This window comes from Adiantum capillus-veneris, chromosome 2, assembly GCF_014529385.1.
Source record: "Adiantum capillus-veneris isolate H3 chromosome 2, ASM1452938v2, whole genome shotgun sequence".
In the NCBI taxonomy this organism is placed as follows: Eukaryota; Viridiplantae; Streptophyta; class Polypodiopsida; order Polypodiales; family Pteridaceae; genus Adiantum; species Adiantum capillus-veneris.
In genome coordinates, this window is record NC_140932.1 from 80,519,757 (window position 1) to 80,543,187 (window position 23,431).

The window sequence follows — 23,431 nt, forward strand, 5'->3', positions numbered from 1 at the left end:
TGCATAGCACTGAGGGATTGATATGTATGGAAAGGTGTCACGTGACACATCCCAACCCTATGTGTCCGTGGACAAGCTACACCACAGCAGGGTTCAGTCAGTCCAGTCAAGTATAGATTAGCAGTGATCTGACACTTTTGTGAGTCTACTCATAGACCGTGCATGCCCAGTCACTTAGCATAGATGCATATCCTCTGGTTGCACACAACATGATCATGAGTATTCCCTTCAGAATCCATCAGATTCAGTCAGGGGAATTTTCCAGTGCATTTAGCCTATTTTTCCTATTTTTGGTATTTTTCACTTATTATTTTTAAGTGACTTTCCAACAAAAGTAGGTAGGACAATTTTGCTAAGTTTGTATATAAGCAAACTAGAGCTAGCACTATTTGGTAGAAGAGGTAGTAGGAGGACCTTGCTCAATAGGCAACTTCTCAGTAGAACCCAAGGACTTCTGGCGTTTTTGCTCCACAGCAACTTGGCTAGCGTTTTTGGACAAGACACAACAAATCAGCCAGCGTTTTACCTTTGCAGATCCCTGGCGACAAGACCACAGCAGATCAGCCTAGCGTTTTTGCATTTGCAGAATCCCGGCGACAAAAGGACCACTTTTAGCCCCTAGCGTTTTTGATTTGCAGCACAACCCTAGCGTTTTACAGATTCCCCGCAACGGAAAGTCAAGGACCATCAGCGTTTTCAGTTTTCAGCAGTCAGTACCCGCAGATCAAGTCCCGAATCTCGCAGATCTCACCTTCCCGCATCAGTTCCTCGCCGCACGGTCAGTTTCCGCAAGGTTTACAGTTTCAGCCCGGAAAACGCAGATTTCAGCATCTGCGTTTTCAGCGCATCGTCGTCGCATCGTCGTCATCGACATAGAGTCAGAATTCAGCAGATAGAAGATTTGCAGATTTCAGCCCATAGCGTTTTTGGACAGCAGTAGAAAGATTGCAAATTTCAGCCCTTAGATCGACTTCGTCATCACCGTCGTCATCGTCGACATAGCCTAGACTTGCACCAATCACTTGCATTCAGTTGTACCAATTTGTGCAATCATAAGTAGACCACTCTCGCCGACGAGAGTGGGGCCTTCGGAGGAGGGTTTTACAACGTCTCTAGTGTCGTATTCTCTTCTCTCTCTATCTCTCAGTCTCATACACTTGCACGCACAGTGTCCATTCACTTTGTTTGTGATCCTAGCACTTTTCATTAAGGACGGAAGGCTCTGTCTTCCATAAGAACAAAAGGAACCTTGAGCACAGTTCGGAGCACTCATCTTGAGCAAAGCGCAAACGATCATTCCGCTGCACCTAACATTGGTATCAGAGCTTTGGCAGTGTTCTGTATCACTCAAGGAAAGAACCACAAGAATTTTTTTTTGCTTGTTGAGGTCGCACAAACCCAAGTTCACTTGGGCGTGTCGATTCCTAATCATGTTTTTTTGAAGAGTGACAAGAATCCCAAGAAAGAAGGGCTTGTCCAGCCTCCTCTTGTATCTCTTTTCACTCATTGAGAGCGGACCGTGCACTTAGCGGCCGGCCAATCGACGTGAGGTGGGAAAAAGCAACCTTGGTGTGAGCGCAAGGCCGCCAAGGGGTGCGCCCGCAGAAAGGAGTAGAACTCGGGTGAAGAGAAGATTTTTCTCAAACACGATTTGCAAGCGAAAGAAAACCTCAAGAACCTCAAGAACCCAAGAACCCAAGACCCTCAAGAATCCAAGTTCCTTGTGAACTTAAGAACCCACAAGAACCCACGACTTCAGACTGGTCATCACTCGAAGCGGAATGGATACTTCGCTTGAAAGTAATGAGCATGAGAGAGGCGAAGAAGAATTTTCCCCACCAGGAGGTTTTTTTGACCCTTCCCCATCTACGACACCGATTGCACTAACTCCAATGGAGGAGTTGGAGCCGTTGTTTATGGAACAGAATTTACAACGCGAAGCAAGAAATGCCGCAAGAATAGCAGCCATAGAGCGCACATACCAAGAAAGAATGGCAGCCATAGCGCGTGAGAGCGAGCAAGCACGCTTGGAAGCCAAAGAACGACAAGCCAACTTTGATCGTGAATGCAAAGAAAGAAAAGCAGAAATGGAACGCAGACACGCAGAAGACGAAGCAGAGAACAAAGCAAGACAAGCAAAATTTGATCGCGAGATCAAAGCAAGGAGGGAAGAGTTCTTGCGACTATTTTCTCAAGCTCAAGCACAGATGCAAGAGATTCGGGAAAAGGAGACTCTCTCAGTCTCTTCTTCTCCAAAGCATGCCACACAGGATTTGAATGACAATGATTTGCATGATGATAACTTATAAGCATGATGTTTTGGATGATTATGAGAAGCATGATGATGATTTGATTGAAAATGATAAGCATGATAATGATGAGCATGATGATGTGAATGACACTCACAGGCATGATGATTTGCATGATCAAGATGTGATTTCTCACAAGCATGATGTTTTGCATGAAGATGATGTGATTGTTCACAAGGATGATGTGTTAGTTGATGCTTTCTCTGGCGACGCTAACCTCGTTGTAGATTCAATCAGTCACGAAGAACCGATCTTGGCTCTCGAGTCAAGGTCCAAAGAACCCACATAGGAAGATTTGACCAATCAGGAAGAACCGATCTTGGCTCTAGAGCCTAGGTCTAAGGAACCCTCACAGGAAGTATTATGTGTTCGCATGATTGATACGTACGCATTGTTCGAATGTTTCATTCGTGATCATTTCTTGTATTTTATTCAACATCGTTATGCGATTCCTTTTCCTAGGCATGCATGACATATTGTGTGTTGAGCACGTTTCTCTCATGGATGAGCACGAATGTATGCGGATTTCTCATGAAAAGCTGAAAAGTATGCATGTAAGGAAGTCACATTCCATGTCTCTTCCTTGGCATGACACAGTTTCCGAACGAGCACATGAAAGAGGGTAGCATCCAACTTTACCTAGGGTTAGGAGATGATGGAGTATATAGATGCATACACTTATCTTGCGGTGGTATTCAGTGGCCGAGTATTTTCCTTGAGGAGAGCAGTAGAGACTAAACTGACTGGAGCGTATGCAGCTGAGGATGAGTTCGCAAGTTAAGTTCCCAAACGAGGATCGAAGCTTTGGCTTTTTGATACTTTGGTGACTCCATCTATGCTTTATGGAGTGCAGATATGGGGGTCTTCTGTATCCCATAGCACTGAGGGATTGATATGTATGGAAAGGCCATTTGTTTTTATGATATCTCGGATGATCAGAGCCAAAGCTTCAGTACCATATGAGATTATTTGAGCAGAGCTAGCTGCCCCCCCCCCCCCCTCCCTTGGTGGTAGAGGCACTTACTAGATTAGTCTCCTTTATACGTAGTATGTGGGACCTCCCTAGAGACAGATATGTCCGATTGGCCTTGGAGTCCTCCTATCAACTAGCATCACAGGGAGATACATCTTGCTAGTATGCACAAATGACATCCTCGTTTCAGTATGGATAGACTTCCCTCCTTTCGGTACTCATTGGATGCACCCTCCTTGTCTCTCAAGCAGATAGAGATCACCAGACTCATTAGATAGGACTTGATTCAGTTAGACACCGGATTGACATGGATACAACTAACATGAGTTTGGCACGAAGATGGCTTTCTATAGAGAGCATCTTCTTCAAGATGGGTTTGTGATGAGACCTAGCTACATGGACACTCCCTTATCTCATGGGATACGATGTGCTATTGGATGACCAGCTAGAGATTGAGACTTGTAGATTCAGAGGAGTATCAGCGGAGGCTAGGACATGTCAGCTATGTCATATGGATCCAGAGACAGAGCTGCATCATATATGCCATTGTCCAATGTACTACGAGATACGGGCCCGTTTTCACTGTCTATTGTCTAGAGTTATGAGATACTAGGATCAGAGATGCCTTGGTTTGTATCTTTTAGAGCTGTGCATACACAGAGAGTGTTTATTTAGGGGATCAGGCGGAGAGAGACAGTCCAAGAGACAGATCACATACTTTTTCAGGCTAGCTACTGTGCAGCCAAAGGAGCAGCCACCGCAACAAATTTCAGAGTCCACCTATACTAGAGGTACATTGATTGACCAAACCCTTCAGCTTGGAAGATCCTGATACCGCAGCAACATCTCCTTTTTGCAAAAACTGATCCTCCCCTCTGAGTAGCTGCTCGCGTAGAGGTCGCGGCCGGTTTTTTTTTTTCGGTGCGTTGTTCTGTCAGAAAAAGAGAGAGAAAACGCTGGCTGATCTGTTGCCTTATTTATCAGATGGCTGCCCACTTATTAAGTGGGCGGCCGACATATTTTAAAAATAGTGAATCTGCCCAAAAACTCAATAAAACCTTATAAGTTAAAAACAATGCTTTCACAACACTTCGCAGGCGTCCCTGGATGCAATCACACGCACATTTGCAATGCAGACATAAACTTCCTCGCGGAAAAGCATCTGCTTTCCCGAAAAGCAATCCCGCTTTCTCAGAAAGCACTCGTTTTTCCTCAAAGTTTCCTCTGAACCCATCTTCATTCAAGTGCTCGCTTTTCCTTATTCACAATTTCAACAGACTTCCTCTTGACTATGAATATCCCCTTTCCGATGCACCCGTCACCCACCTTGTGACGCATCAGGAATACCCATCACCTAGTCCTTTCCTACCGAACTTACGGTACAATCTTCTTCACGATGCTCTCTGTCACCCATCCTATGACGCATCAGAGATGTCCATTCCCGGATTGTCGGATACTTCTTTCCGATTCTCCCTGTCACCTATCCGATGTGACACATCAGAAGTACCCGTTCCTGGTGGCCTTACAGATATTCCCGTTCTCAGTGCTCCCGTCATTACTTTGAATGACGCACTAGGAATACTCTGTACTCGGATGTCTCCAGTGAGAAAAACCCTCTCACTTAAAATTCCAATAATTCATTTAGAATTATTTTTCCTTGGTGTTCCAAGCGAGAAAACCCTCTCACTTATAAATCCAATAATTCATTTAGAATTATTTTTATGTCAGATAAAGCCAATTTAGCAACATCCCTCTCACTTATAAACAGTTGTCCTCAACTGTAGAGGTCTAACTGAATTGCCGGGCAAAAACTGGAAAGATTCCAAATCTTGCTCAATGGTGAGTTGAGCTAGTGCTTTCTCAAAAGAGAACTTAAAAATTAAATTAAACAAAAATTCAATAATTCAATACTTACCTTATCGGTTCATGTCGTTTGTCTAGTACCTCGAGGATATCCTTCACCATTCATCAAACTAACGAGCCACGTAAGAACTTATCATTCACGTCTTTCCAACAGATTGGAAGTTTCCTCATCCGAGAATCTGTTAACTCAATTCCACCTTCTCAATTCTGAGAAGAATAATTCTTCTAGAAATCAATCTAGGTCTATGTCCTTACGCATAACCTTGCGCTATTAGTCCTGAGGATATTAAACCTTGTGTCCTCCCACATAGGGAATGCCCAAGTCATAGAGCATTAAGCTCGATGTCTTTCTTTCACAATTTGCGATCACCTTAAAGAAGGTTCTTGTTCCGGGTCGTCGCTCAACGTAGGCGGACGGTTCCAATCCGAAGATTCCTTGTGCACGGCGGCTCTTCCTTCCAATCTTTTCCTCCTGCGAGTTATTACCACCAACAGTGTTTTCCTGACGCCCATTAGAGTCTCTTCCTTACAGAATCATAAAAAATGATTCACCTTGCGAGCATGAATGACGCCTTGCAAAATCTCAGGCAGATAGGATTCTAGACATAGCATTTTTTGAACGTACGTTCAAACCCGGTTCACAATAGAGCGAACCCTCTTTGATTCTCAGGGATGTTCTTCCATACGGCGAACTATATTCTTACGAACATAATAGTTCGAATTTATTCCAGCAGCGTGTAAATGCTACTTGACCTGCTCATGGAGAAACATATACCGCAACCAAAAGTTGCTACTGTAATGGTAAAGGCACATAGTGTCTCAATGATCAACGAACATCAGAAAACCTCTTCTCCGTAGAGAAACTCAAATTCCTTCTACTGAACACATGATTCTCGTGTCGGAATATCCTTGCGCGCAAAAAGGCGCTCAAGAGAGTATAACAAACTCCCGTCGAGATCCTAAAAAGGAAGTTGGTTCATCTCATTCCGTTCAGCAGAAAAAAATTCGATTGGTAGATGGCCCACCTTAGCATAGGTCTGCATCTTCGTGTGTTATCTACGTACCCAAAGGTGTACATAAGTTTCAGTGAGCCTGGGAGTTACCTTCCCTTCGTAAGATCCTTAGAGCGAAGACGCTCAACCTGTCGATCCCTTGGCTCAATCTTAGAGCAAACCCGCTCGTCAAATAAACTAGGATTTTAATCCTTAGATTCCTCGATCACAGGCCGTAGTTGTCGCTTGTTCCTTCCCTCGTAAAGAGAGTATTCCTTCACTTGTGCAAAAAGCACTACCATATCTTCCCTTACCGGGTAGGGGGTGTGGGCTTAAAAAGTACTCAAGCTTCATGAAAGCTTTTCTTTGCTTGAAAGCTCAGAATGGTTCCTTCATAATTTCCTACCCGCAGTAGCAGGTAATCTGTTCGAGAATTACCGGATTCCAGATCAATCATGGACCTTCCGGATGGTTAAGCAAAGTAGTTCATCGTATAAAACAATGTTCTGACTCAACCCTACTCTCATAAGCACTCAAGTGTGATCAATCCTGGTTAGACTTATGCATTCCTCGTGCGAAAAAGAAAACGCACTTTGTAACTTCCTCAAAGATGTAACTTTGATCATACTTGCCCTCTCACTTGAAGTTTTGAGGTCTTCTATTCAAAAACTCAGGAGTTAGATTGAATTCCCTTACTCCAAACTTTCTCCGGATAGCAACGTATCCTTCGAGGAGGGGTAATGTAACAGACTTGGACACTCCCAAGTCAACAATCAACCGCGACAGCACCGAATAACCACTTCAAAACAATTCACAGATCACAATAGATTTGCACTGGCCCGACCGAGTTCCGTGCCTAGAGATATTGGCCCCAAAGATTGGCGCCCCTTTCGGTATTTCTTTTTATATTAATCAATTCAAAGTACAAGAGAGTGGGTCGGGATTCACTCTCAGACTCTGCATCTAGATGCTCTGAGAAGTGAAGCCCTCACCACTTATTTAAAGGTTACAAGGAATGCCCAAAAGCAGAGCCCCAAAAGCTTCAAAATCAAAAGCCCTGAAAGCAAAAGATCTTTTCCCTCTCTCATAGAGAGTTTCTGAAAGCAAAAGCAAATTCTCTCTCTCTCTCTCTCTCTCTCTCTCTCTCTCTCTCTCTCTCTCTCTCTCTCTCTCAATGAGAGCAATAAAAAGCAATTATGCTTTTCTGGCCAAAGGCTAAGATTTGCGTTGCTCAAAATTTTTATTTTTTTTATTGTTTCTTTTTTGGTTGACCTCCGCGATTTCCGGAAATTAGGGTTTGTGGCAGAAATTAGGAATTGCAGGTTTTTTTTACGGTTTCTAGCAAAAATTAGGGTTTTTGTTGTCCGCCACGTCATCACTTTGTGACATACCCCCCTCTTGAAAGCATTGTAATCGACCGCGATTATGCCTACAAAACCGACAAAAGCCATAAACCGTCTTAGCAGACACTGACTGTCTTAGCAGACATCTAGCACATGTACCAAATCGACAGTCACATCACACGACATCACAGGACATTCAACATTTATTCGGATCTTAGACCATGATTTATCGGCAATGTAGCTAGCAATCACATCTAGGTCCAATGGGGACCTCATTGATGTCCAATTGACTAACCCCTATTGCAACCATGTCTATTCGAGATCAAGTAGACCAAAATGCTGCAGTCATTCCGTCTATCAGTTCTTGCACTCACAAGAAGTCAAGAACAAATCAGTATCATAATCAGGAATTCCATTTCATAAAGTCATCCAACAGAATACTGGTAGCTCTCAGTATCAAAGAGACATCAGTGACTTTAGCATCAAAATCAAGGCATCTGTTGACAAAGGAGCGGAGTAACTCCCCTCTTGTGCATCCCACTGCACCAGATCTTCGGCCAAGCTGAATTCTGGGTTCGGTTTGGAGTAGACTATGCTAAACCAAAACATCGAGGTAAAGTTTCACAATCCGAGGAGTATCTGCTAGGTCCTCCTCCTCCATCCACTTCGCATCAAATGCATGAAAATTCTTGAACTTAACCAAGAACCGCCTTCGGACTTTACCTTTCTTCGTATTGTTATGTGCCAAAATCTGTTCAGTCTCCTCGTTTTCTTCCACTTTGGGTTGCTCATCAGGCTCCCCATCATCAGGCACATCACCCTTAATAGGTTTCGAGACTCACATGCAATGCATTGTGAATCCTCCAAGTATCAGGCAGTTTCAATCGGAAGGAGACATCATTTATCTTGTCAGTGATCTGCAAAGGTCCGTAGTATCGCATACTAAGCTTTGGAAAAAGCCTCTCCTTTCCCTTTTTCTTTCGTAGGCGTGCCTTCTCAAAACGTAAGAGCACCCAATCATCCTCCTTCGATTTCAAGTCGTGACGATGGCGATCGGCTGCCTTTTTCTGTCGTTCTTGAGACTCCTGCAAAGTCTCGCGAACCTTGGCAAAAGCCGTATCCAAATCTCGCGAATATTCATCCGCTTCAAATATCTAATCTTTCGTACTCAGGAAGGATGGAACCTTCGCAGCACTTTCAACAACCTCACATGGTGTCTTCCCCGTCGAAGAGTGTATCGTGTTATTGTAGGCAAATTCCACCAAAGGTAAGTTCTTTTTCCATTGAGTCTTCTGATCGGAGATACAAGACTTCAATAAATCTAAAATCATTGAATTGGCAATCTCAAATTGCTGTCAGTCTGCAAGTGGAACGATGATGAGAACTGCAACTGCGTGCCAATGTTCTCCCAAATTGCCTTCCAAAACAAACTCATAAATCTGGGGTCTCTTGTCGGAGACAATCGTCTCAGACGTGCCATGTAATCGGAAAATCATCGTGATCATTCTGTGCTCTCGGGAGATCAAAAATAAAATCCATTTCAATACTTTTCCAGGGGCGGATGGGTATGGGTAAAGGCTTTAACAATCCCTGTGCCTTATGTCTGTCAAAATTGACCTTCTGGCATACTAAGCCACTGCGCACAAACTCTTTCACATCCTTTTTGAGTCTCGGCCAAAAAAAGGTATCTCTCTACCCCCTTCATGGTGGTAGCAATGCCGCGGTGACTCGTAAAAGGTGGACAGTGGCATTCAGTCATAACCTTTTCCCTCAACGGTTGTGTAACGCACAACATAGTCTTTTTCATCAAGTAGCCTTGCCGAAGGGAGTATCCAGCTACTGTCTCCCCATCCCGTATCCGTGTGAAAATATTTGCAAAATCTGTATCTGTGGCATACTAATCGACCATATCCTCGAAGCTCCTATGATGTATCGCGGAAATAGCCAGAACCAACGGTTTCCGAGACAAAGCATCTGCCACCACATTCTTCTGTCCCTACACATGGACAATCTGGAAGTGAAACTGTGACAAGATGTTCGCCCACCGCATCTGCTCTTCCGAAAGCTGCTTCTGTGACAAGAAGTAGCGCAAACTCTGATGGTCTGTAAAGACAGTAAAATCCGCTCCGAGTAGGTAATGCCGCCACTGAGTAAGAGCATGGATAACCGCCAAAAGCTCTTTCTCATAAATCTGTGCTGTCATCTCCGGCCTAGAGAACAAACGGCTCTCGTAAGCTATGACATGGCCTTCTTGCATCAAGACCGCACCCAGACTATGACCAGAAGCATCACAAAATACTTCAAATGACTTCTGCAAGTCCGACAAAGTCAAATCTGGTCCTATAGTCAATTTCTCTTTCAAGGTATGAAAGGCAGTCACCTCTGTGGATTGTCCCACGAGAAAGGTACTCCTTTCTGTGTCAAGATATGCAAAGGGAAAGCAACCTCTGCAAACTTTCGTATGAACCGCTTGTAGTATGAACACAGTCCCAAGAAGCTTCTAATTTCATGGACATTCCTCAAATCGGGCCAATCACGGATAGTCTCTATCTTGGCCGTGTCCATTTGCACTCCTGCTGCTGTTGACATAATGTGTCCCAAAAAGTGTATCTCTGGTATGAAAAATTCACTTTTCTTTGCATTAATCACTAACGTGTGATCTCGTAATGCCTGAAAGACTTGAAGCAGATGATCTCTGTGTTCTCCCTCATTCTTGGAGAAAACAATGATGTCGTTAAAGAAAGTGCCAACAACTAGCCTGTACTCTCGAAAAATCCTGTCCATCATCCGGTTAAATGTCGCAGGAGCATTGGTTAAGCCAAAAGGCATCACCAAAAACTCAAATAACCCAAAAAGTCGTCCGAAAAAGCTGTCTTGTAGACATCTCCTGGCGCTATCCTGATCTTATGATATCCACTCTTCAAGTCAATCTTGCTAAAGCACCAGGATCCCTGTAACCTGTCGAGTATATCATCGATCCTAGGAATCGGAATTCTGTTCTTGATGGTGATTTCGTTGAGAGTGCTATAATCGATGCACATTCTCCAAGATCCGTTTTTCTTCAAAACCAACAACATTGGAGAGAAATACGGTGAAGTACTAGGCTGGACAAGACCCTTTTCCAAGAGGTCTTTCACTGGGTTCATAATCTTTTCATTCTGTACTCGGCTCACACGGTAAGGTGGCCGATTCGGTGGCGTGCTTCCAGGTATCAGATCAATGGTTTGATCTTCAGACCCTTTGAAAAGCAATCGGCATGAGTGTGGAGAAAAATCTTGGCGTTCTTTTGATCAGGTCAAAACATATTCAACCTTTATCCATCGTTCAGTTCTCTCCCAAAAGAATGAGTAAGAAACTGAAGTTCATCAAGTACAATCTCTAAGCCCTTCATTTATCAAAGTCGCTTTCTCGGCCCGGTAGTCAACCACGGCGTAGTTCTTGTGGTACCAAGGGATCCTGAGTAGAATGTCACTCGCGTGCCCTGAACACCCCTGTCATTGCAAACGAAGTTTGCCAATGCTTGATGTAATGGCAACATCCCATCCGGGTGCCAGTCGAACTACCTCCGCCTGTGGCGTTAGTCTATCGGGCGTAATTTCCAAATCGAGCCGCCAATTCCAAGTGAAAAGAAGTCGGCCTTGGCTCCTTCGAAAGAGCTTCTTGATCCTTCACTTTGCCCCAAAAGCGGCAAAGTTTGTACTTTCATTCATTAGATTCGGTGCAGGTTCCACACCATGTGGTACCAGTTCTGTTTTTCTATCTGCCTTTTCTGCCATGTTCCTCAGCTGCTCTCGAACTCTCAGGCCCGTCCTCGTCTTTATCATTCTATTCTTTCTGTGCCTTTTTAGGGCACTTCGAGGAGATATGTCCATGTTCCCCGCATCCAAAGCACTTCCCCTCTCTAATGAAGCGAGCTTTCTCGTGAGGAGTAAGCTTGGGTCGTGCATCCTTTCTCTCTGGGTTGCTCTTTCTTTTTCTACTTTCATTCCCATAAGTTTGTCCGGTTTGTTGTGTCGTGACCTCATCTGTGGGGTAGGTCAGACTGCCAGAGTGAATTGCAAAGCCCCACTTCGCATGACTCATCAACTCTTGAATAGAAGCTGACTTCTGTTCCAAGCAATGATCTCGGATCTCTGTAGGTAGACCCAAGGTAAACCGCTCAATCTGTTCTCTGAACGAGATCTTCTTGAATGAAGAGGCGGGTAGAAAAGAGCTCCAGAATCTTTCACAGTAAGAATTCACTGTATCGCTCTTGGTCATCCGGAGATGGTTCCAAGCAGCTCGTATATCTCGCTCAAACTCTTGAGTCAACCAAGAAGAAATAAAAAGCCTCTTGAATTTCAGCCATGTAACTGGCACAGTCTTGCTTAAAAGAAGCGTGGACCACCAAGTACGAGCATTCCCCTTAAAGTAAGAGGCAGCTCTCCGAATCTTGGAGTGCTTTGAATAGCGTCTTCTCGCGAAAGCGATGTCAAACTGCTGTATAAAAGACAAAGCCTTCGAAGCATTTGAGTACCCTGAAAAAGTATCAAACTTGATCGAGTGGCCACCTTCCTTAAACTCTCAGACTTTCTTGCTTTTATCTTCGAGAAAGTCATACTGGTTGGTTTTGTAAAAATTCTTCTTGTTCGCATAAAAGTTTTCGTTGTCAGAGTCTGAACTGCCCGTAGACGAGTTCTTCTGTAGAAGTGTCACTCACTGGGCGAGACTTGGACTTCTTTGCCTTTTTCTTGCCCTTTCCGAAGCGTTGTTTCTTGCTTCGCTTTTTGCTTTTCCTGTCTTCTTCGCTCAAGTCTGAAGAGCTAGAAGAACTGTCAGAAGAAGAAGAAGAAAAAGAACTGGGTAAGCCTTCAAACTTGACACGCTTCTTCAGTTTCTTTGCCTTGTCGAATGTCGACCGATGACCCAAATATCCCGGGAAGTCAGTGCCTATCTTGTGCTTTTTGCCGTGCTTTTTGTCTTTCTTTAGCACGTCGAAAAGCTGAGCAATCTGTGCATCAACCATTCTCCAGTTCCTTCTCCGTATATTTCTTGGAGGCAGAAGGTTTCTTGAGAGCGGGTTTTTGGAGTGGTGTTGTGGTTCTCTACCACTCCGTCTGTACCTCTTCCAAAGAGGTCTGGTTCATATATTTTGCCATCTTTGGGTCCTTGGCAAAATTGAGCATCATCTTTGTTGCATCGCCAATCAATTGACGACGCTCCATCTCCTGCTGCTCCGCCTGAGTAGGCCTAGGCGGGTCATACTCCGTGCCGGAATCTTCGTTGTGATCCCTGCCCGCATCTCCAGATGCAGAGGGAGTCGACTGATCATTGCCTAAAGCCATAGGTGCCGCGGGAAAAAAATTGGGGATCGGATTTCCCGTAGAAGAGAAATCGGCCGTGCTCTGATACCACTGTAACAGACTTGGACACTCCAAGTCAAGAATCAATCGCGACAGCACCAAATAACCACTTCAAAACAATTCATAGATCACAATAGATTTGCACTGGCCCGGCGGAGTTCTGTGCCTAGAGATATTGGCCCCAAAGATTGGCGCCCCTTTCGGTATTTCTTTTTATATTAATCAGTTCAAAGTACAAGAGAGTGGGTCGGGATTCACTCTCAGACTCTGCATCCAGATGCTCTGAGAAGGGAAGCCCTCACCACTTATTTAAAGGTTACAAGGGATGCCCAAAAGCAGAGCCCCAAAAGCTTCAAAATCAAAAGCCCTGAAAGCAAAAGCTCTTTTCCCTCTCTCATAGAGAGTTTCTGAAAGCAAAAGCAAATTCTCTCTCTCTCTCTCTCTCTCTCTCTCTCTCTCTCTCTCTCTCTCTCTCTCTCTCTCTCTCTCTCTCTCTCTCTCAATGAGAGCAATAAAAAGCAATTATGCTTTTCTGGCCAAAAGCTGAGATTTGCGTCGCTCAAAAATATCCCAAAATTTTTTATTTTTTATTTTTATTTTTTTTTGGTTGACCTCCGCGATTTCCAGAAATTAGGGTTTGTGGCATAAATTAGGGTTTGCAGGTTTTTTTTAGGGTTTTTGCTGTCCGCCACGTCATCACTTTGTGACAGGTAACAAAAATTCATTGTTTCTGTGTTCAATGGTTCCCGTCCCACTGTGGGGATTAGATTCTATGTACCCTGAGGTGTACACTTTCAGCTTGTACTGCTGACTCTACTATCCGCTACAAAGTATCTTGCGGATGCGTTAAAAAAAAATGCGGGCAAAAGTCCTTCGTTAAACTTCTTTATCTTTCCTTCCTCAGAGAGGGTCAAGAGTGGAGCTACCTTGGCAAGAGTGAACCACTACTTGCTTGGACTCGCTCGTATTTCTATTGGGTAAACCGATCCCAATCTTCTTGGATGCCTTCCTCAAAGTGTAGAGGAAAACAGCCTTGAATTGAATCCAAGTCTTGTTGTAAGTTCCTTGGAGAGCTTTGACATACCACCAAGTACTTGCAATCCCCTTTAGGTGTTTGGTCACATGCCTCACCTTCCATGCTTTTTCAGAAATTGCCGTTTGCAAAGGCAACTTCAAGCTGTCGAATGAAAGTGGTAGCTTTCGGGGCATCTTCCCTTCCGTCAAAAGTATCAAACTTGATTGGAAGTGTTCCTAGGTCTAGAGACCTTCATATCCTTCTCGAAATGACGGGATTTCTTAGCTATGGTTCTGGATTGATGTTCATGAATATCTTTTGGGTTCTGAAGGATCTTCAGCATTCCGCTCCTTCGATTCTCTAGGTTCTTGAGCATCATGCTCTTGTCGCCTTCTCAGAGAATCCCAAGTCTTGTGTCTACTTCTTGCAAAGAGAATTTTTTTTTCCAGCTCTACGAGCTTTTCCTGCAGGACTTAGGTTCCGCCTGCTTACTTCTCTCTTGGCTTGTCATGGCTTCTTCCCGTATCTTCCTAGAGTCGTCCTCCTTTACAGAGAAAGAGAGGAGACCATGCTCTGATACCACTGTCACAAACGGGAACGCATAAGAATATAAAATACATTCGGATAAATAGGATTTATTATTTATTACTGAAGCCAGAGGATATAGAGAGAAATAGATAGAGAAAGAGATAGAGAGTGAGAAGATCGACACAGTACTGGGGACCAGAAGATGGGCTGGTCCCCCCCCGTAATAGTATCTTTATTACTGAGGAGAAGTCTATACAAGCACTTGAACCGAACATATTACCACGTTCGTTCTAGAATAAGACTTGATGGTTCTCGGAAGCCTCAGCTTCTGATTCCTAGGGCAAAACCCTATTCCAAGGAACTTTTGTTCCTTATTCCAAATCCTTGAGAACCAAAGTTCTCGCCTTTGGATCTCACCTTCCAAACTCAGGGCATGACATCCCTGCAACTCTCTTTTCCAACTCTGTTTCCAGAGTCCTCTTCCCGCAGAACAACTCTGCTTTCCCGCACGCGAAGTCCTTACTTGGGAATCTCAACTTCCGGATCACAACTCGAGAGACTACCTCTCTCCGATCCGTGGATCTACTTCCCAAACTTGGGTACGAAACCCTTGGGCTAATCTGGCTCTAGTTCCTCAAAGCGTTTTTCCCCTGCAGAGGCTCATGCCTTCCTCTGCTCCTACTCCCTCACGAAGAGGAAGTACACTTGCAATCAAATACTCAGAGATCATAACATGAAAATCGTTACCTTCAAAGTCTCGGCGCTCGAAACGCAACTCGGTTCTCGAAAAGCAATTCCGCGGAAGAGATCTCTACATAGAAAATCCTCTCTTCCAATCCTACACACAAAAGAGGTGTGTTCTCGGGTTCCTTCTCGTAAATCAGCCCCGTCTACGACGTTTATGGGATGAAAACAGAGAAAAACAGCAGCTTGTCGCGATGGAAACACGCTCCGTAGGCACTTCTTCGCGAGGGAACTCATGCACTGGGTCTTGGCGACATCGGGTACACTTGGGACAGTCATGGGCATCACTGGCAAACTTCTTCTTTGCGAGTGAACTCTACAGCAGCATCTCCTTCTTGCAAAAATTGATCCTCCCCTCTGAGTGAGGGCATATGATGCTTTTATAGCTCCTGGCCACACACACGAATAGCTGCTCGTGTAGAGATCGCGGCCGTTTTTTTTTTTTTGGTGCGCTGTTCTGTCATAAAAAGAGAGAGAGAAAACGCCGGCTGATCTGTTGCCTTATTTATCAAATGGCTGCTCACTTATTAAGTGGGCGGTCGAAATATTTTAAAAATAGTCTGAATCTGCCCAAAAACTCAATAAAACCTTATAAGTTAAAAACAATGCTTTCACAGCACTTCCCAGGCGTCCCTGGATGCAATCACACGCACAGTTGCAATGCAGACATAGACTTCCTCGCGGAAAAGCATCTGCTTTCCCGAAAAGCAATCCCGCTTTCTCAGAAAGCATTTGTTTTTCCTCAAGTTTGCTCTGAACCCATCTTCATTCAAATGCTCGCTTTTCCTTGTGCACAATTCCAACACAATTCAGAATTTCCTCTTGACTATGAATATCCCCTTTTCGATGCACCCGTCACCCACCTTGTGACGCATCAGGAATACCCATCACCTAGTCCTTTCCTACCGAACTTACAATCTCCTTCATGATGCTCTCTGTCACCCATCTTATGACGCATCAGAGATGTCCCTTCCCGGATGGTTGGATACGTCTTTCCGATGCTCCCTGTCACCCATCCGATGTGACACATCAGAAGTATGCGTTTCTGGTGGTCTTATAGATATTCCCGTTCTCAGTGCTCCCGTCATTACTTTGAATGACGCACTAGGGATACTCTGTACTTGGATGTTTCCAGTGAGAAAACCCCTCTCACTTAAAATTCCAATAATTCATTTAGAATTATTTTTCCTTGGTGTTCCAAGCGAGAAAATCCTTTCACTTATAAATCCAATAATTCATTTAGAATTATTTTTATGTCAGATAAAGCCAATTTAGCAATAGCCAGTGCTCTCTCGGGGTGGAATTTCGGCACTCCCCGTCTCGTGTGTCGTGCACTCTCTATCTCTTTCAGTTCAATTGCTATTTGAAGTGCTTAATGTTGTTCGGTTTGTTCTTTTCCGTTGGCACGTGGTGCCCGTCCTCGTGACAGGACTTGTGGATCCTTTTGTATCTCAATGATTTAGGATATATGTTTCATCATAATGCTCATTCTACATCTATAAGATTAGATCGGTGGTATGTCCTCAACATGCAACAATGTGTTGAGTTTGTATGCGAAATGAGCATAGACCATACTTTGCTATTATCCTATTCGTGACAGGACTTGTGGATCCTTTTGCATCTCAGTGATTTAGGATACACGTTTCATCATAATGCTCATTCCGCATATGTAAGAATAGATCGGTGGTATGTCCTCAACATGCAACAATGTGTTGAATTTGTATGCGAAATGAGCATAGACCATACTTTTCTATTGTCTGATCATGCTCCCGTTGTGCTATTGCGCTTTGAGCGACTACACTATGATCAGCCTCTTTCTAGGAAACGTCTGTTGCATATCAACAATGCATCTCTTTCACAGAAGCATTCCGTGAGATGATTTATGATGTTATTCCTCTTTGGTCGCCCAAATGCACCTTGATTCTCATATTGCATGGGTTCGCTTTGTTGTGAGTGTACAGAGTGTGCATCAGGATTATGGCAAGCATTACATGTTCCAATTACATGGTGATGTTGAGGATGCCAAGCATGTGTATCAACAACTCCCAACTCTTAGTTGACACACGTTTGTAGTGAATCGAGAGCTCTTTGCCAGGCCCGGGTGTGTCTGCAGCATAATGATAAACGAAAATTGGACAAATGGCAGACTCGTGCTCGCCATCGAGCGCGTGGGGAAGGGGTGTGCCTCAAAACAGTTTTTCAAGCACTTGCGTCATTAAAGGGCTTCTCAAACTATTAAGAGGGTTATGCTCCAAGCAGGTGCTTGGACAACCTCAAAACGTGAGCTTGTTTTCCCATTTGGGGAATGTTTTTGCCACTCCTTCCTCAGCATCTGCTGAAGTTCTTCATGCACCCCAAATTTTGTTATCTACGATGCATTCAATTATCTTGCCTCGAGATGCTTTAGCCATAGAGACGAATTTTACGAAAAATGAATTGCACTCAGCATTGCTTGCTCTCGGATGATGGGTTGGGATGGGCTCACTGTGGAATTTTTTATCTCCTTTTGAGAGCCTCTGAAAGATCCTTTACTCTATATGATGAATGCTGCGTGGGCTAAACAGAATTTGCCGATATCTTGGAAAGAGGCAAAAGGAGCCTCTGAAAGATCCTTTACTCTATATGATGAATGCCGCGTGGGCTAAACAAAATTTGCCGATATCTTGGAAAGAGGGTATGTTGAAGTTGTTGCCTAAACAAGCACTTTGCGAGAAGTTCTCACATTGGTGGCCGATTACTCCTATGCCGGTTATAAATAAAATCTTGGCCAAAATGATTGTAAACCGTATAAAGGAATCTCTTATGGTGGGTATACATTAGGCGCAGTATGGCTTCATTCCTCGTCGTCGAATCTTGAATAATCTGGCTAATGTATTGATTGGAATGGAATATGCAGCAGGATGTTCTTGTAATGCAGGTAGACATTGAAAAGGCTTTTGATACGGTACAATGGGATCTTAATGCGGCTACACTGTAGGCCCTTGGATTTGGTCCAAAGTTAGCCAATGTTGTGTACTTCTTGTATGCTCACAGTACGTCTTCAAACCTTCTTGATGGTGAGCTGACTGAACCTTGGCCTCTTGGATGCTCTGTCAGACAGGGTTGCCTACTCAGTGCCTTGTTGTATGCCATTGCCACTCACCCCTTGTTATTGCATTTGGATCACTTGACTTTGCTTGGTCGTCTTCATGGGTTGAAATTACCCTATGGGAATGACTTCATAGGGTAGGCCTATGCTGATGATTTGTTGTTCATGCCCCGCAATAACCAGGATGATGTAGAAGAGATTATGTAGCCATTGGATACATTTGGTCTGGTATCAGGCCTTAGAGTTAACTTTCGGAAATCCAAACTCTTGCCACTTGGTGTTTGTGATTGGCATCATCTTTTGTGGCCTGGCGAAATTCTTAATCCGCATGTGGTGATGAGACACTTAGGGCATATTATTGGCTGGCAGGTAACTAATACCCGACAAGTGGATTGGGTCATGCAACAGTTAAATGTCAAATTGCACTATTGGAAACTGTCTACATGGCCGTTACATGTTCGACTTCGTACTGTCCAAAGTATCATGATGGCATATGTTCCGTTTTACTTGCTGTTGTTGCATTGGCCTCGCTCTCGCCTCTCGTTGCTTATGTCTGATATTGTATCTCACTTGTGGCGCACTCATAAGAAAGGCCTCCGTTTGTTATCAGTGGAGAAACCTTGCACTCCGAAGCGTTTCTGGGCCCCATCGGATGGGGTCCCAAAAGTTGGTGGAACTTTTACTACTTCTATTGCTGCTTTTTAGGGTTTAGGCCCCTCGGCCTGGATTTGAAGGTTGGCTCCGTTCTTCAGTAGCTTGACACGTCAGGCGTGCTTGAGCAAACGTTGGCTGTTTTCCTCCCCATTTTGACGTTCGCCAGTGGATGCCGTATGTAGGATTGGAATTTATCGGTCACTCCTTTTGATGCAATTTCCACCCAGAATATCTATGCTTCTCTTATGCAGGATTCTTGGCTGGCTGATCACTATAATGCGCTTTGGTCTTTACACAAATCTGATCGATGGTGGAGAAAGGCTCTTACTACAATCTGGAAGTCCCACTTGCCTCTTAAGGAGCGTCTGTTTCTTTGGCGCTGTTTGCTGGAAGTTCTTCCGGTTGGAACTCTCCTTGCGGCGTGTCACATCAGCTCTTCTCGTTGTGTCAGATGCTCCGTTGGTGATGAGACTGTCGGACATCTGCTGTGGGATTGTCGCTTCACCAGGGCTTTCCTTGCCCACATTTCTACTTGTATGCAACTTCGATTTCCCTCAGCATTTTTCCACAAACGATTCTGGGTTTTTGGCATTCTCCCGACTTTCCTTAAACAATTTGCGATCTTCTTCACACAGGTCAGAGATTGGTCGCTACGGTCTTTGTGGCGGCAACGCAATTTTCGCATGTTCCATTGGCATGAGGCGGATCCTTTTCCCTTCTTCAATATTTCGTTGAGGCAATCTTTACATTTTACCTTTGAATATTGGGCACATATCCCTGAAAATCTTGCAACTCTTCTATGTTTGCTTTTAGCGCTTTCACATCACAGAACACTTTTGTGTTCCTCCCTTTGTATCTGTCATCTGATCTTTTTGGTGGGTTTTTCCTCGTTTTGAGGTTTCCTACTTGTAAATTAATCAAAACAAATTTACAAAAAAAAAGTGTGTATGTTAGCCTGTTTAGCATGTTTATTGCTTGTTCTTTGTTGTTTTTTCTCTTGTTTGATGGGTGATTTAGGTTTGGAATTGGTTTGTGGGGTGTGGGCTAGTGGGTGTGTTGGGCGGTTCCTGCCTCGCCTTTAGATTTGCACCATATGAACCGCCTCGCCTTTAGATTTGCACCATATACTACTTGTGCTTGCAGGTTGAAGAATGCCATAGCCCGGTTTGTTGATCATTGCCAGGGATGGCTAGAGGCTCCCCCCCAGATTTTTGGTGCAGAGTCTTCTTGCGGTGGTGATGTCTCTTCTGCTGGGATGCGCAGTTGTATATGGCCTTGAAGATCTAGAGTTGGCTATTGGAGATTCTTTGGTGGAGTTTTCGGCCTCCTCTCGATGTCAAGGTGGCCTGTTTCTACTTCAGCTTTCTGCTACTTGCTTCCCTCACTCCCCTGCTCTTAGCTTTTGTTGTATCACCCATCTTTTGTAACTTCGCATCACTCGTAGTTTTTCCCCTATGGTTTGTAATCATTGAATATCTCAGGGGTTCTTTCACTATCAGATCCGTTATGTGTGTGCCTGCGGACTAATGTAATGCCTTCGCGCTTGTAATTTTGATTGCGTAATACAAAAGTGTACCAAGCCCCACTTTTTTGCCGAGAGAGAGAGAGAGAGAGAGAGAGAGAGAGAGAGAGAGAGAGAGAGAGAGAGAGAGAAATGAAATGAAATGTTATATTAACGTCTTCAAAAGGCCAAAGTGACCTATGAGACCTAAAAGTTACAATGTGGTGGATCTGATACAAAGTCCGAGTAACAAAATGAAATGAAAATGACAATGACAATATGACAAAATGACTAAATGACTACTATGGAATCCTAAACTCCAAGGTGTGAACTAATCAGCTAGCTGGGATAGCTAAAATCACAAGAGATCCAGCATCGGTCGCTGGCGGATCTCATCAATCTCTTCCATGGTCATTAGTCTGACCGGGCGTCGTGCATGTCGGGCCAAAGTGATCCGAATCCTCTGATGCAGCCTCTGTCGGTGCTGTGTAGTCCTCCGTAGTCGCGGGCATCTGGATCTCCCCAGCTCGGTCGCCCGGTTGATCGGTGTGCCTCTGGCGTGAGGCGGCGAGCTCTGCTGTGGTAGTAACTCCTCCGGGTGTCCAGTGTCTGCTCTAAAGAAGTCTGTGATCTGTCTCTGATGCTAGCTAGCCTCTCCTCTCATTAGGCTCTCTCTGTGTCTGCGCAACTCGAGCAAAAACAAACCCAAGCATCTCTGATCCTTGTACCGCATGACTCTGGAGAGTGGTCCAAAGCCCTCTCTGAACAAGCAATGGAAGCGGCCTCGTATCTCGTAATAGACGGGGCAGTGGCATGTGTAGTGCAACTCTGTCTCAGGCTCTATGTCACATAGGGGGCATGTCCTGGCCTCTGCTGGTACTCCGCTGTATCTCCCAGTCTCGATCCGCAGCTGGTGTGAAGATGTGTGTATCTGGCCAATAGCACATCGTACCCCATGAGACAAGTGGGTGTCCATTTACCTGGGCCTCGTCACAAAACCGTCCTCCGTAAGCTGGAGAAGATGCTCTCTGTAGAAAGCCATCTTCGTGCCCAGCTCCTGTGCTGGCTGTATCCATGTCCTCCTCGTGTCTAGCTGAGTCAGGTCCTGGCGGATGAGCCTGGTGATCTCGGACTGTGTAAGAGTCAGAGAGAGAGAGAGAGAGAGAGAGAGAGAGAGAGAGAGAGAGAGATTTTGGTGCAGGCAACTGGATGGAAAAGCATCAATAGAAGGCCTTTAAAAGGGATACATTTCTTCTATGGCTTGTTAGCTTTCCCATGGAGATTTATTTTTGCATTTGTTCCACCTCACAGTCTTTTCCAAGGCTGGGCTACCTTCATGTGCTCTTTGATCTTCATTACAGGCATAAGCTATGTGGTGAGGCTTCTAACTGGTCTGGTTGGCTGTGTAACAGGTTTGCATTTAAGCCATTATGTCTTTGTTGGTGGGTATCAAAGAGTCGTGTGTCATGGTAGAATTTTTTATGGCAGGCATTAGTCAATATGTGATAGCTTTAACAGTTTTAGCGACTGGGACATCGTGGCCTGATCTTACAGCGAGCATGATAGCAGCCTATCGGCAGTCCACGGCTGACTCTTGCCATTGCAAACATTACGTGCAGGTAACAGCTTGAGCCTATCCATTTTGTGGCAGACATCTTGTGCAATAAGTGCATAACACTAATCCCTTTCAAATTCAGAGACATGCCATTTGCAAACGCATGCACATGGATGGGTGCATAAATTGGATTTCTAGCGTCAAATGCACGCCCACATGTGTGCACGTGCACGCACTCGGGTGTGCGTGCGCGCGCACACACACATTGTACAATTTTGGGATTTATTGAAGGAGCCTTTATTATAAGTGGTGAACAATGCTTGGGATATGCAAGGTGTCCCACTTTCTTGGAAAGAGGGGCTTTTGAAACTCTTATCTAAACAGGCATGATGTGAGTCTTTTGAACATTTGCTGCCGATCACTCTTATGCCTGTTATTACACACACACACATACATGCTTGGGTTGTGCATGGTTTGGGTGTTTACATTTGGGTTGTGATATGGTGCAGCAACTCAGTGAACATCTTCGTCGGCATAGGAGTGCCATGGGTGATTAATACAGTGTACAACAGAGTTGTGCTTAAAGAGGAGCTACGGATCCCCTCGCTTGAATTGGGCTTCATTCTGATTGTATATTTTGTAACATTCGTGTTATGTATAGCAGTGGTGATTGCAAGACGACGCTTCCTAGGAGGGGAACTTGGTGGGCCGCGAAAATGGGCTTGGACATCAAGTGGATTCATCCTAATCTTGTGGCTTATTTTCCTTGTGTTGTCATGTCTTCGAGTATATAATGTGATCTAATGCAAAGAAGATAGGCAGTAAATGTGTGGGTGGAGTTTTAAATGTTTATTGGCCCTACCTTTCAAGAGAAAGGGAGTGTTGATGTGGAGGTTTATTGAGCCCGTGTGAAAAGGGCATGCTTTTCTCGAACCTCGCTACGTGGATGGAAAGAAATAGTAAGAGGTCTCTCTCTCTCTCTCTCTCTCTCTCTCTCTCTCTCTCTCTCTCTCTCTCTCTATTTATGAAGCTGATTTCTATTATAACGTCTTTTTAAAATATTCAAGACTCACTTTATGGGCTAGATTGAGTTATTGTCCTCAGATTATACAAAAATCCTAGATAGCGTTGACATAGTCTTCCTTCATAGCGCTGATCAGAAATAGTGCGATTTGTGCCTTACCTTGCATTCTAGTCCAACCTTTGAATACCATTATATTATTCCCATGTTTAAATGATTGATGGCCATGATGGCTTTTCAGTTTTAATTTATTTTACATAGGAAGGAATTGAGTCGATAACATATTCTCCATGTGGTTGGATCTGAATGATAAAGTTTGATTTTCTCTATGTCAATTGATCCAAAGTGTTGAAGGTTGACATAATAAAAATTCTTTGCTTGTAATAGTTTGTGTGAAGAAACTACAAGTTGAACTCAGCATCTATTACGTCTGTTTCACATCATTCTCAAAACTCTCCAAGTGAACATGCCAAGCATTTTTGCACTTCATGTATGAGTTTGGT

General features: G+C 44.3%; 1 protein-coding gene across 10 annotated transcripts in view; it reads left to right on the top strand.

Annotated features, from left to right (window-relative positions):
* The window catches only part of LOC147463059 (magnesium/proton exchanger 1-like), a 50,257-nt gene extending 27,585 nt beyond the window's left edge, over positions 1 to 22,672 (top strand). For 4 of the 10 annotated variants that reach the window (XR_015184847.1, XR_015184848.1, XR_015184851.1 and 1 more), the window contains 4 exons: positions 21,554 to 21,727; positions 21,841 to 21,971; positions 22,050 to 22,298; positions 22,417 to 22,552. Coding sequence is in view for 1 of the 10 variants with exons in the window: in XM_086486901.1 (XP_086343027.1) it covers positions 21,554 to 21,764; positions 21,841 to 21,971; positions 22,417 to 22,464 (390 nt within the window). In the remaining 9 variants the exon portion in view is untranslated. Of the gene's footprint in view, positions 1 to 21,553; positions 21,972 to 22,049; positions 22,299 to 22,416 lie in introns of all 10 variants that reach the window. The other 6 variants (XR_015184849.1, XR_015184850.1, XR_015184855.1 and 3 more) reach the window with 4 other exon arrangements.
* The last annotated feature ends 759 nt before the right edge of the window (positions 22,673 to 23,431 follow it).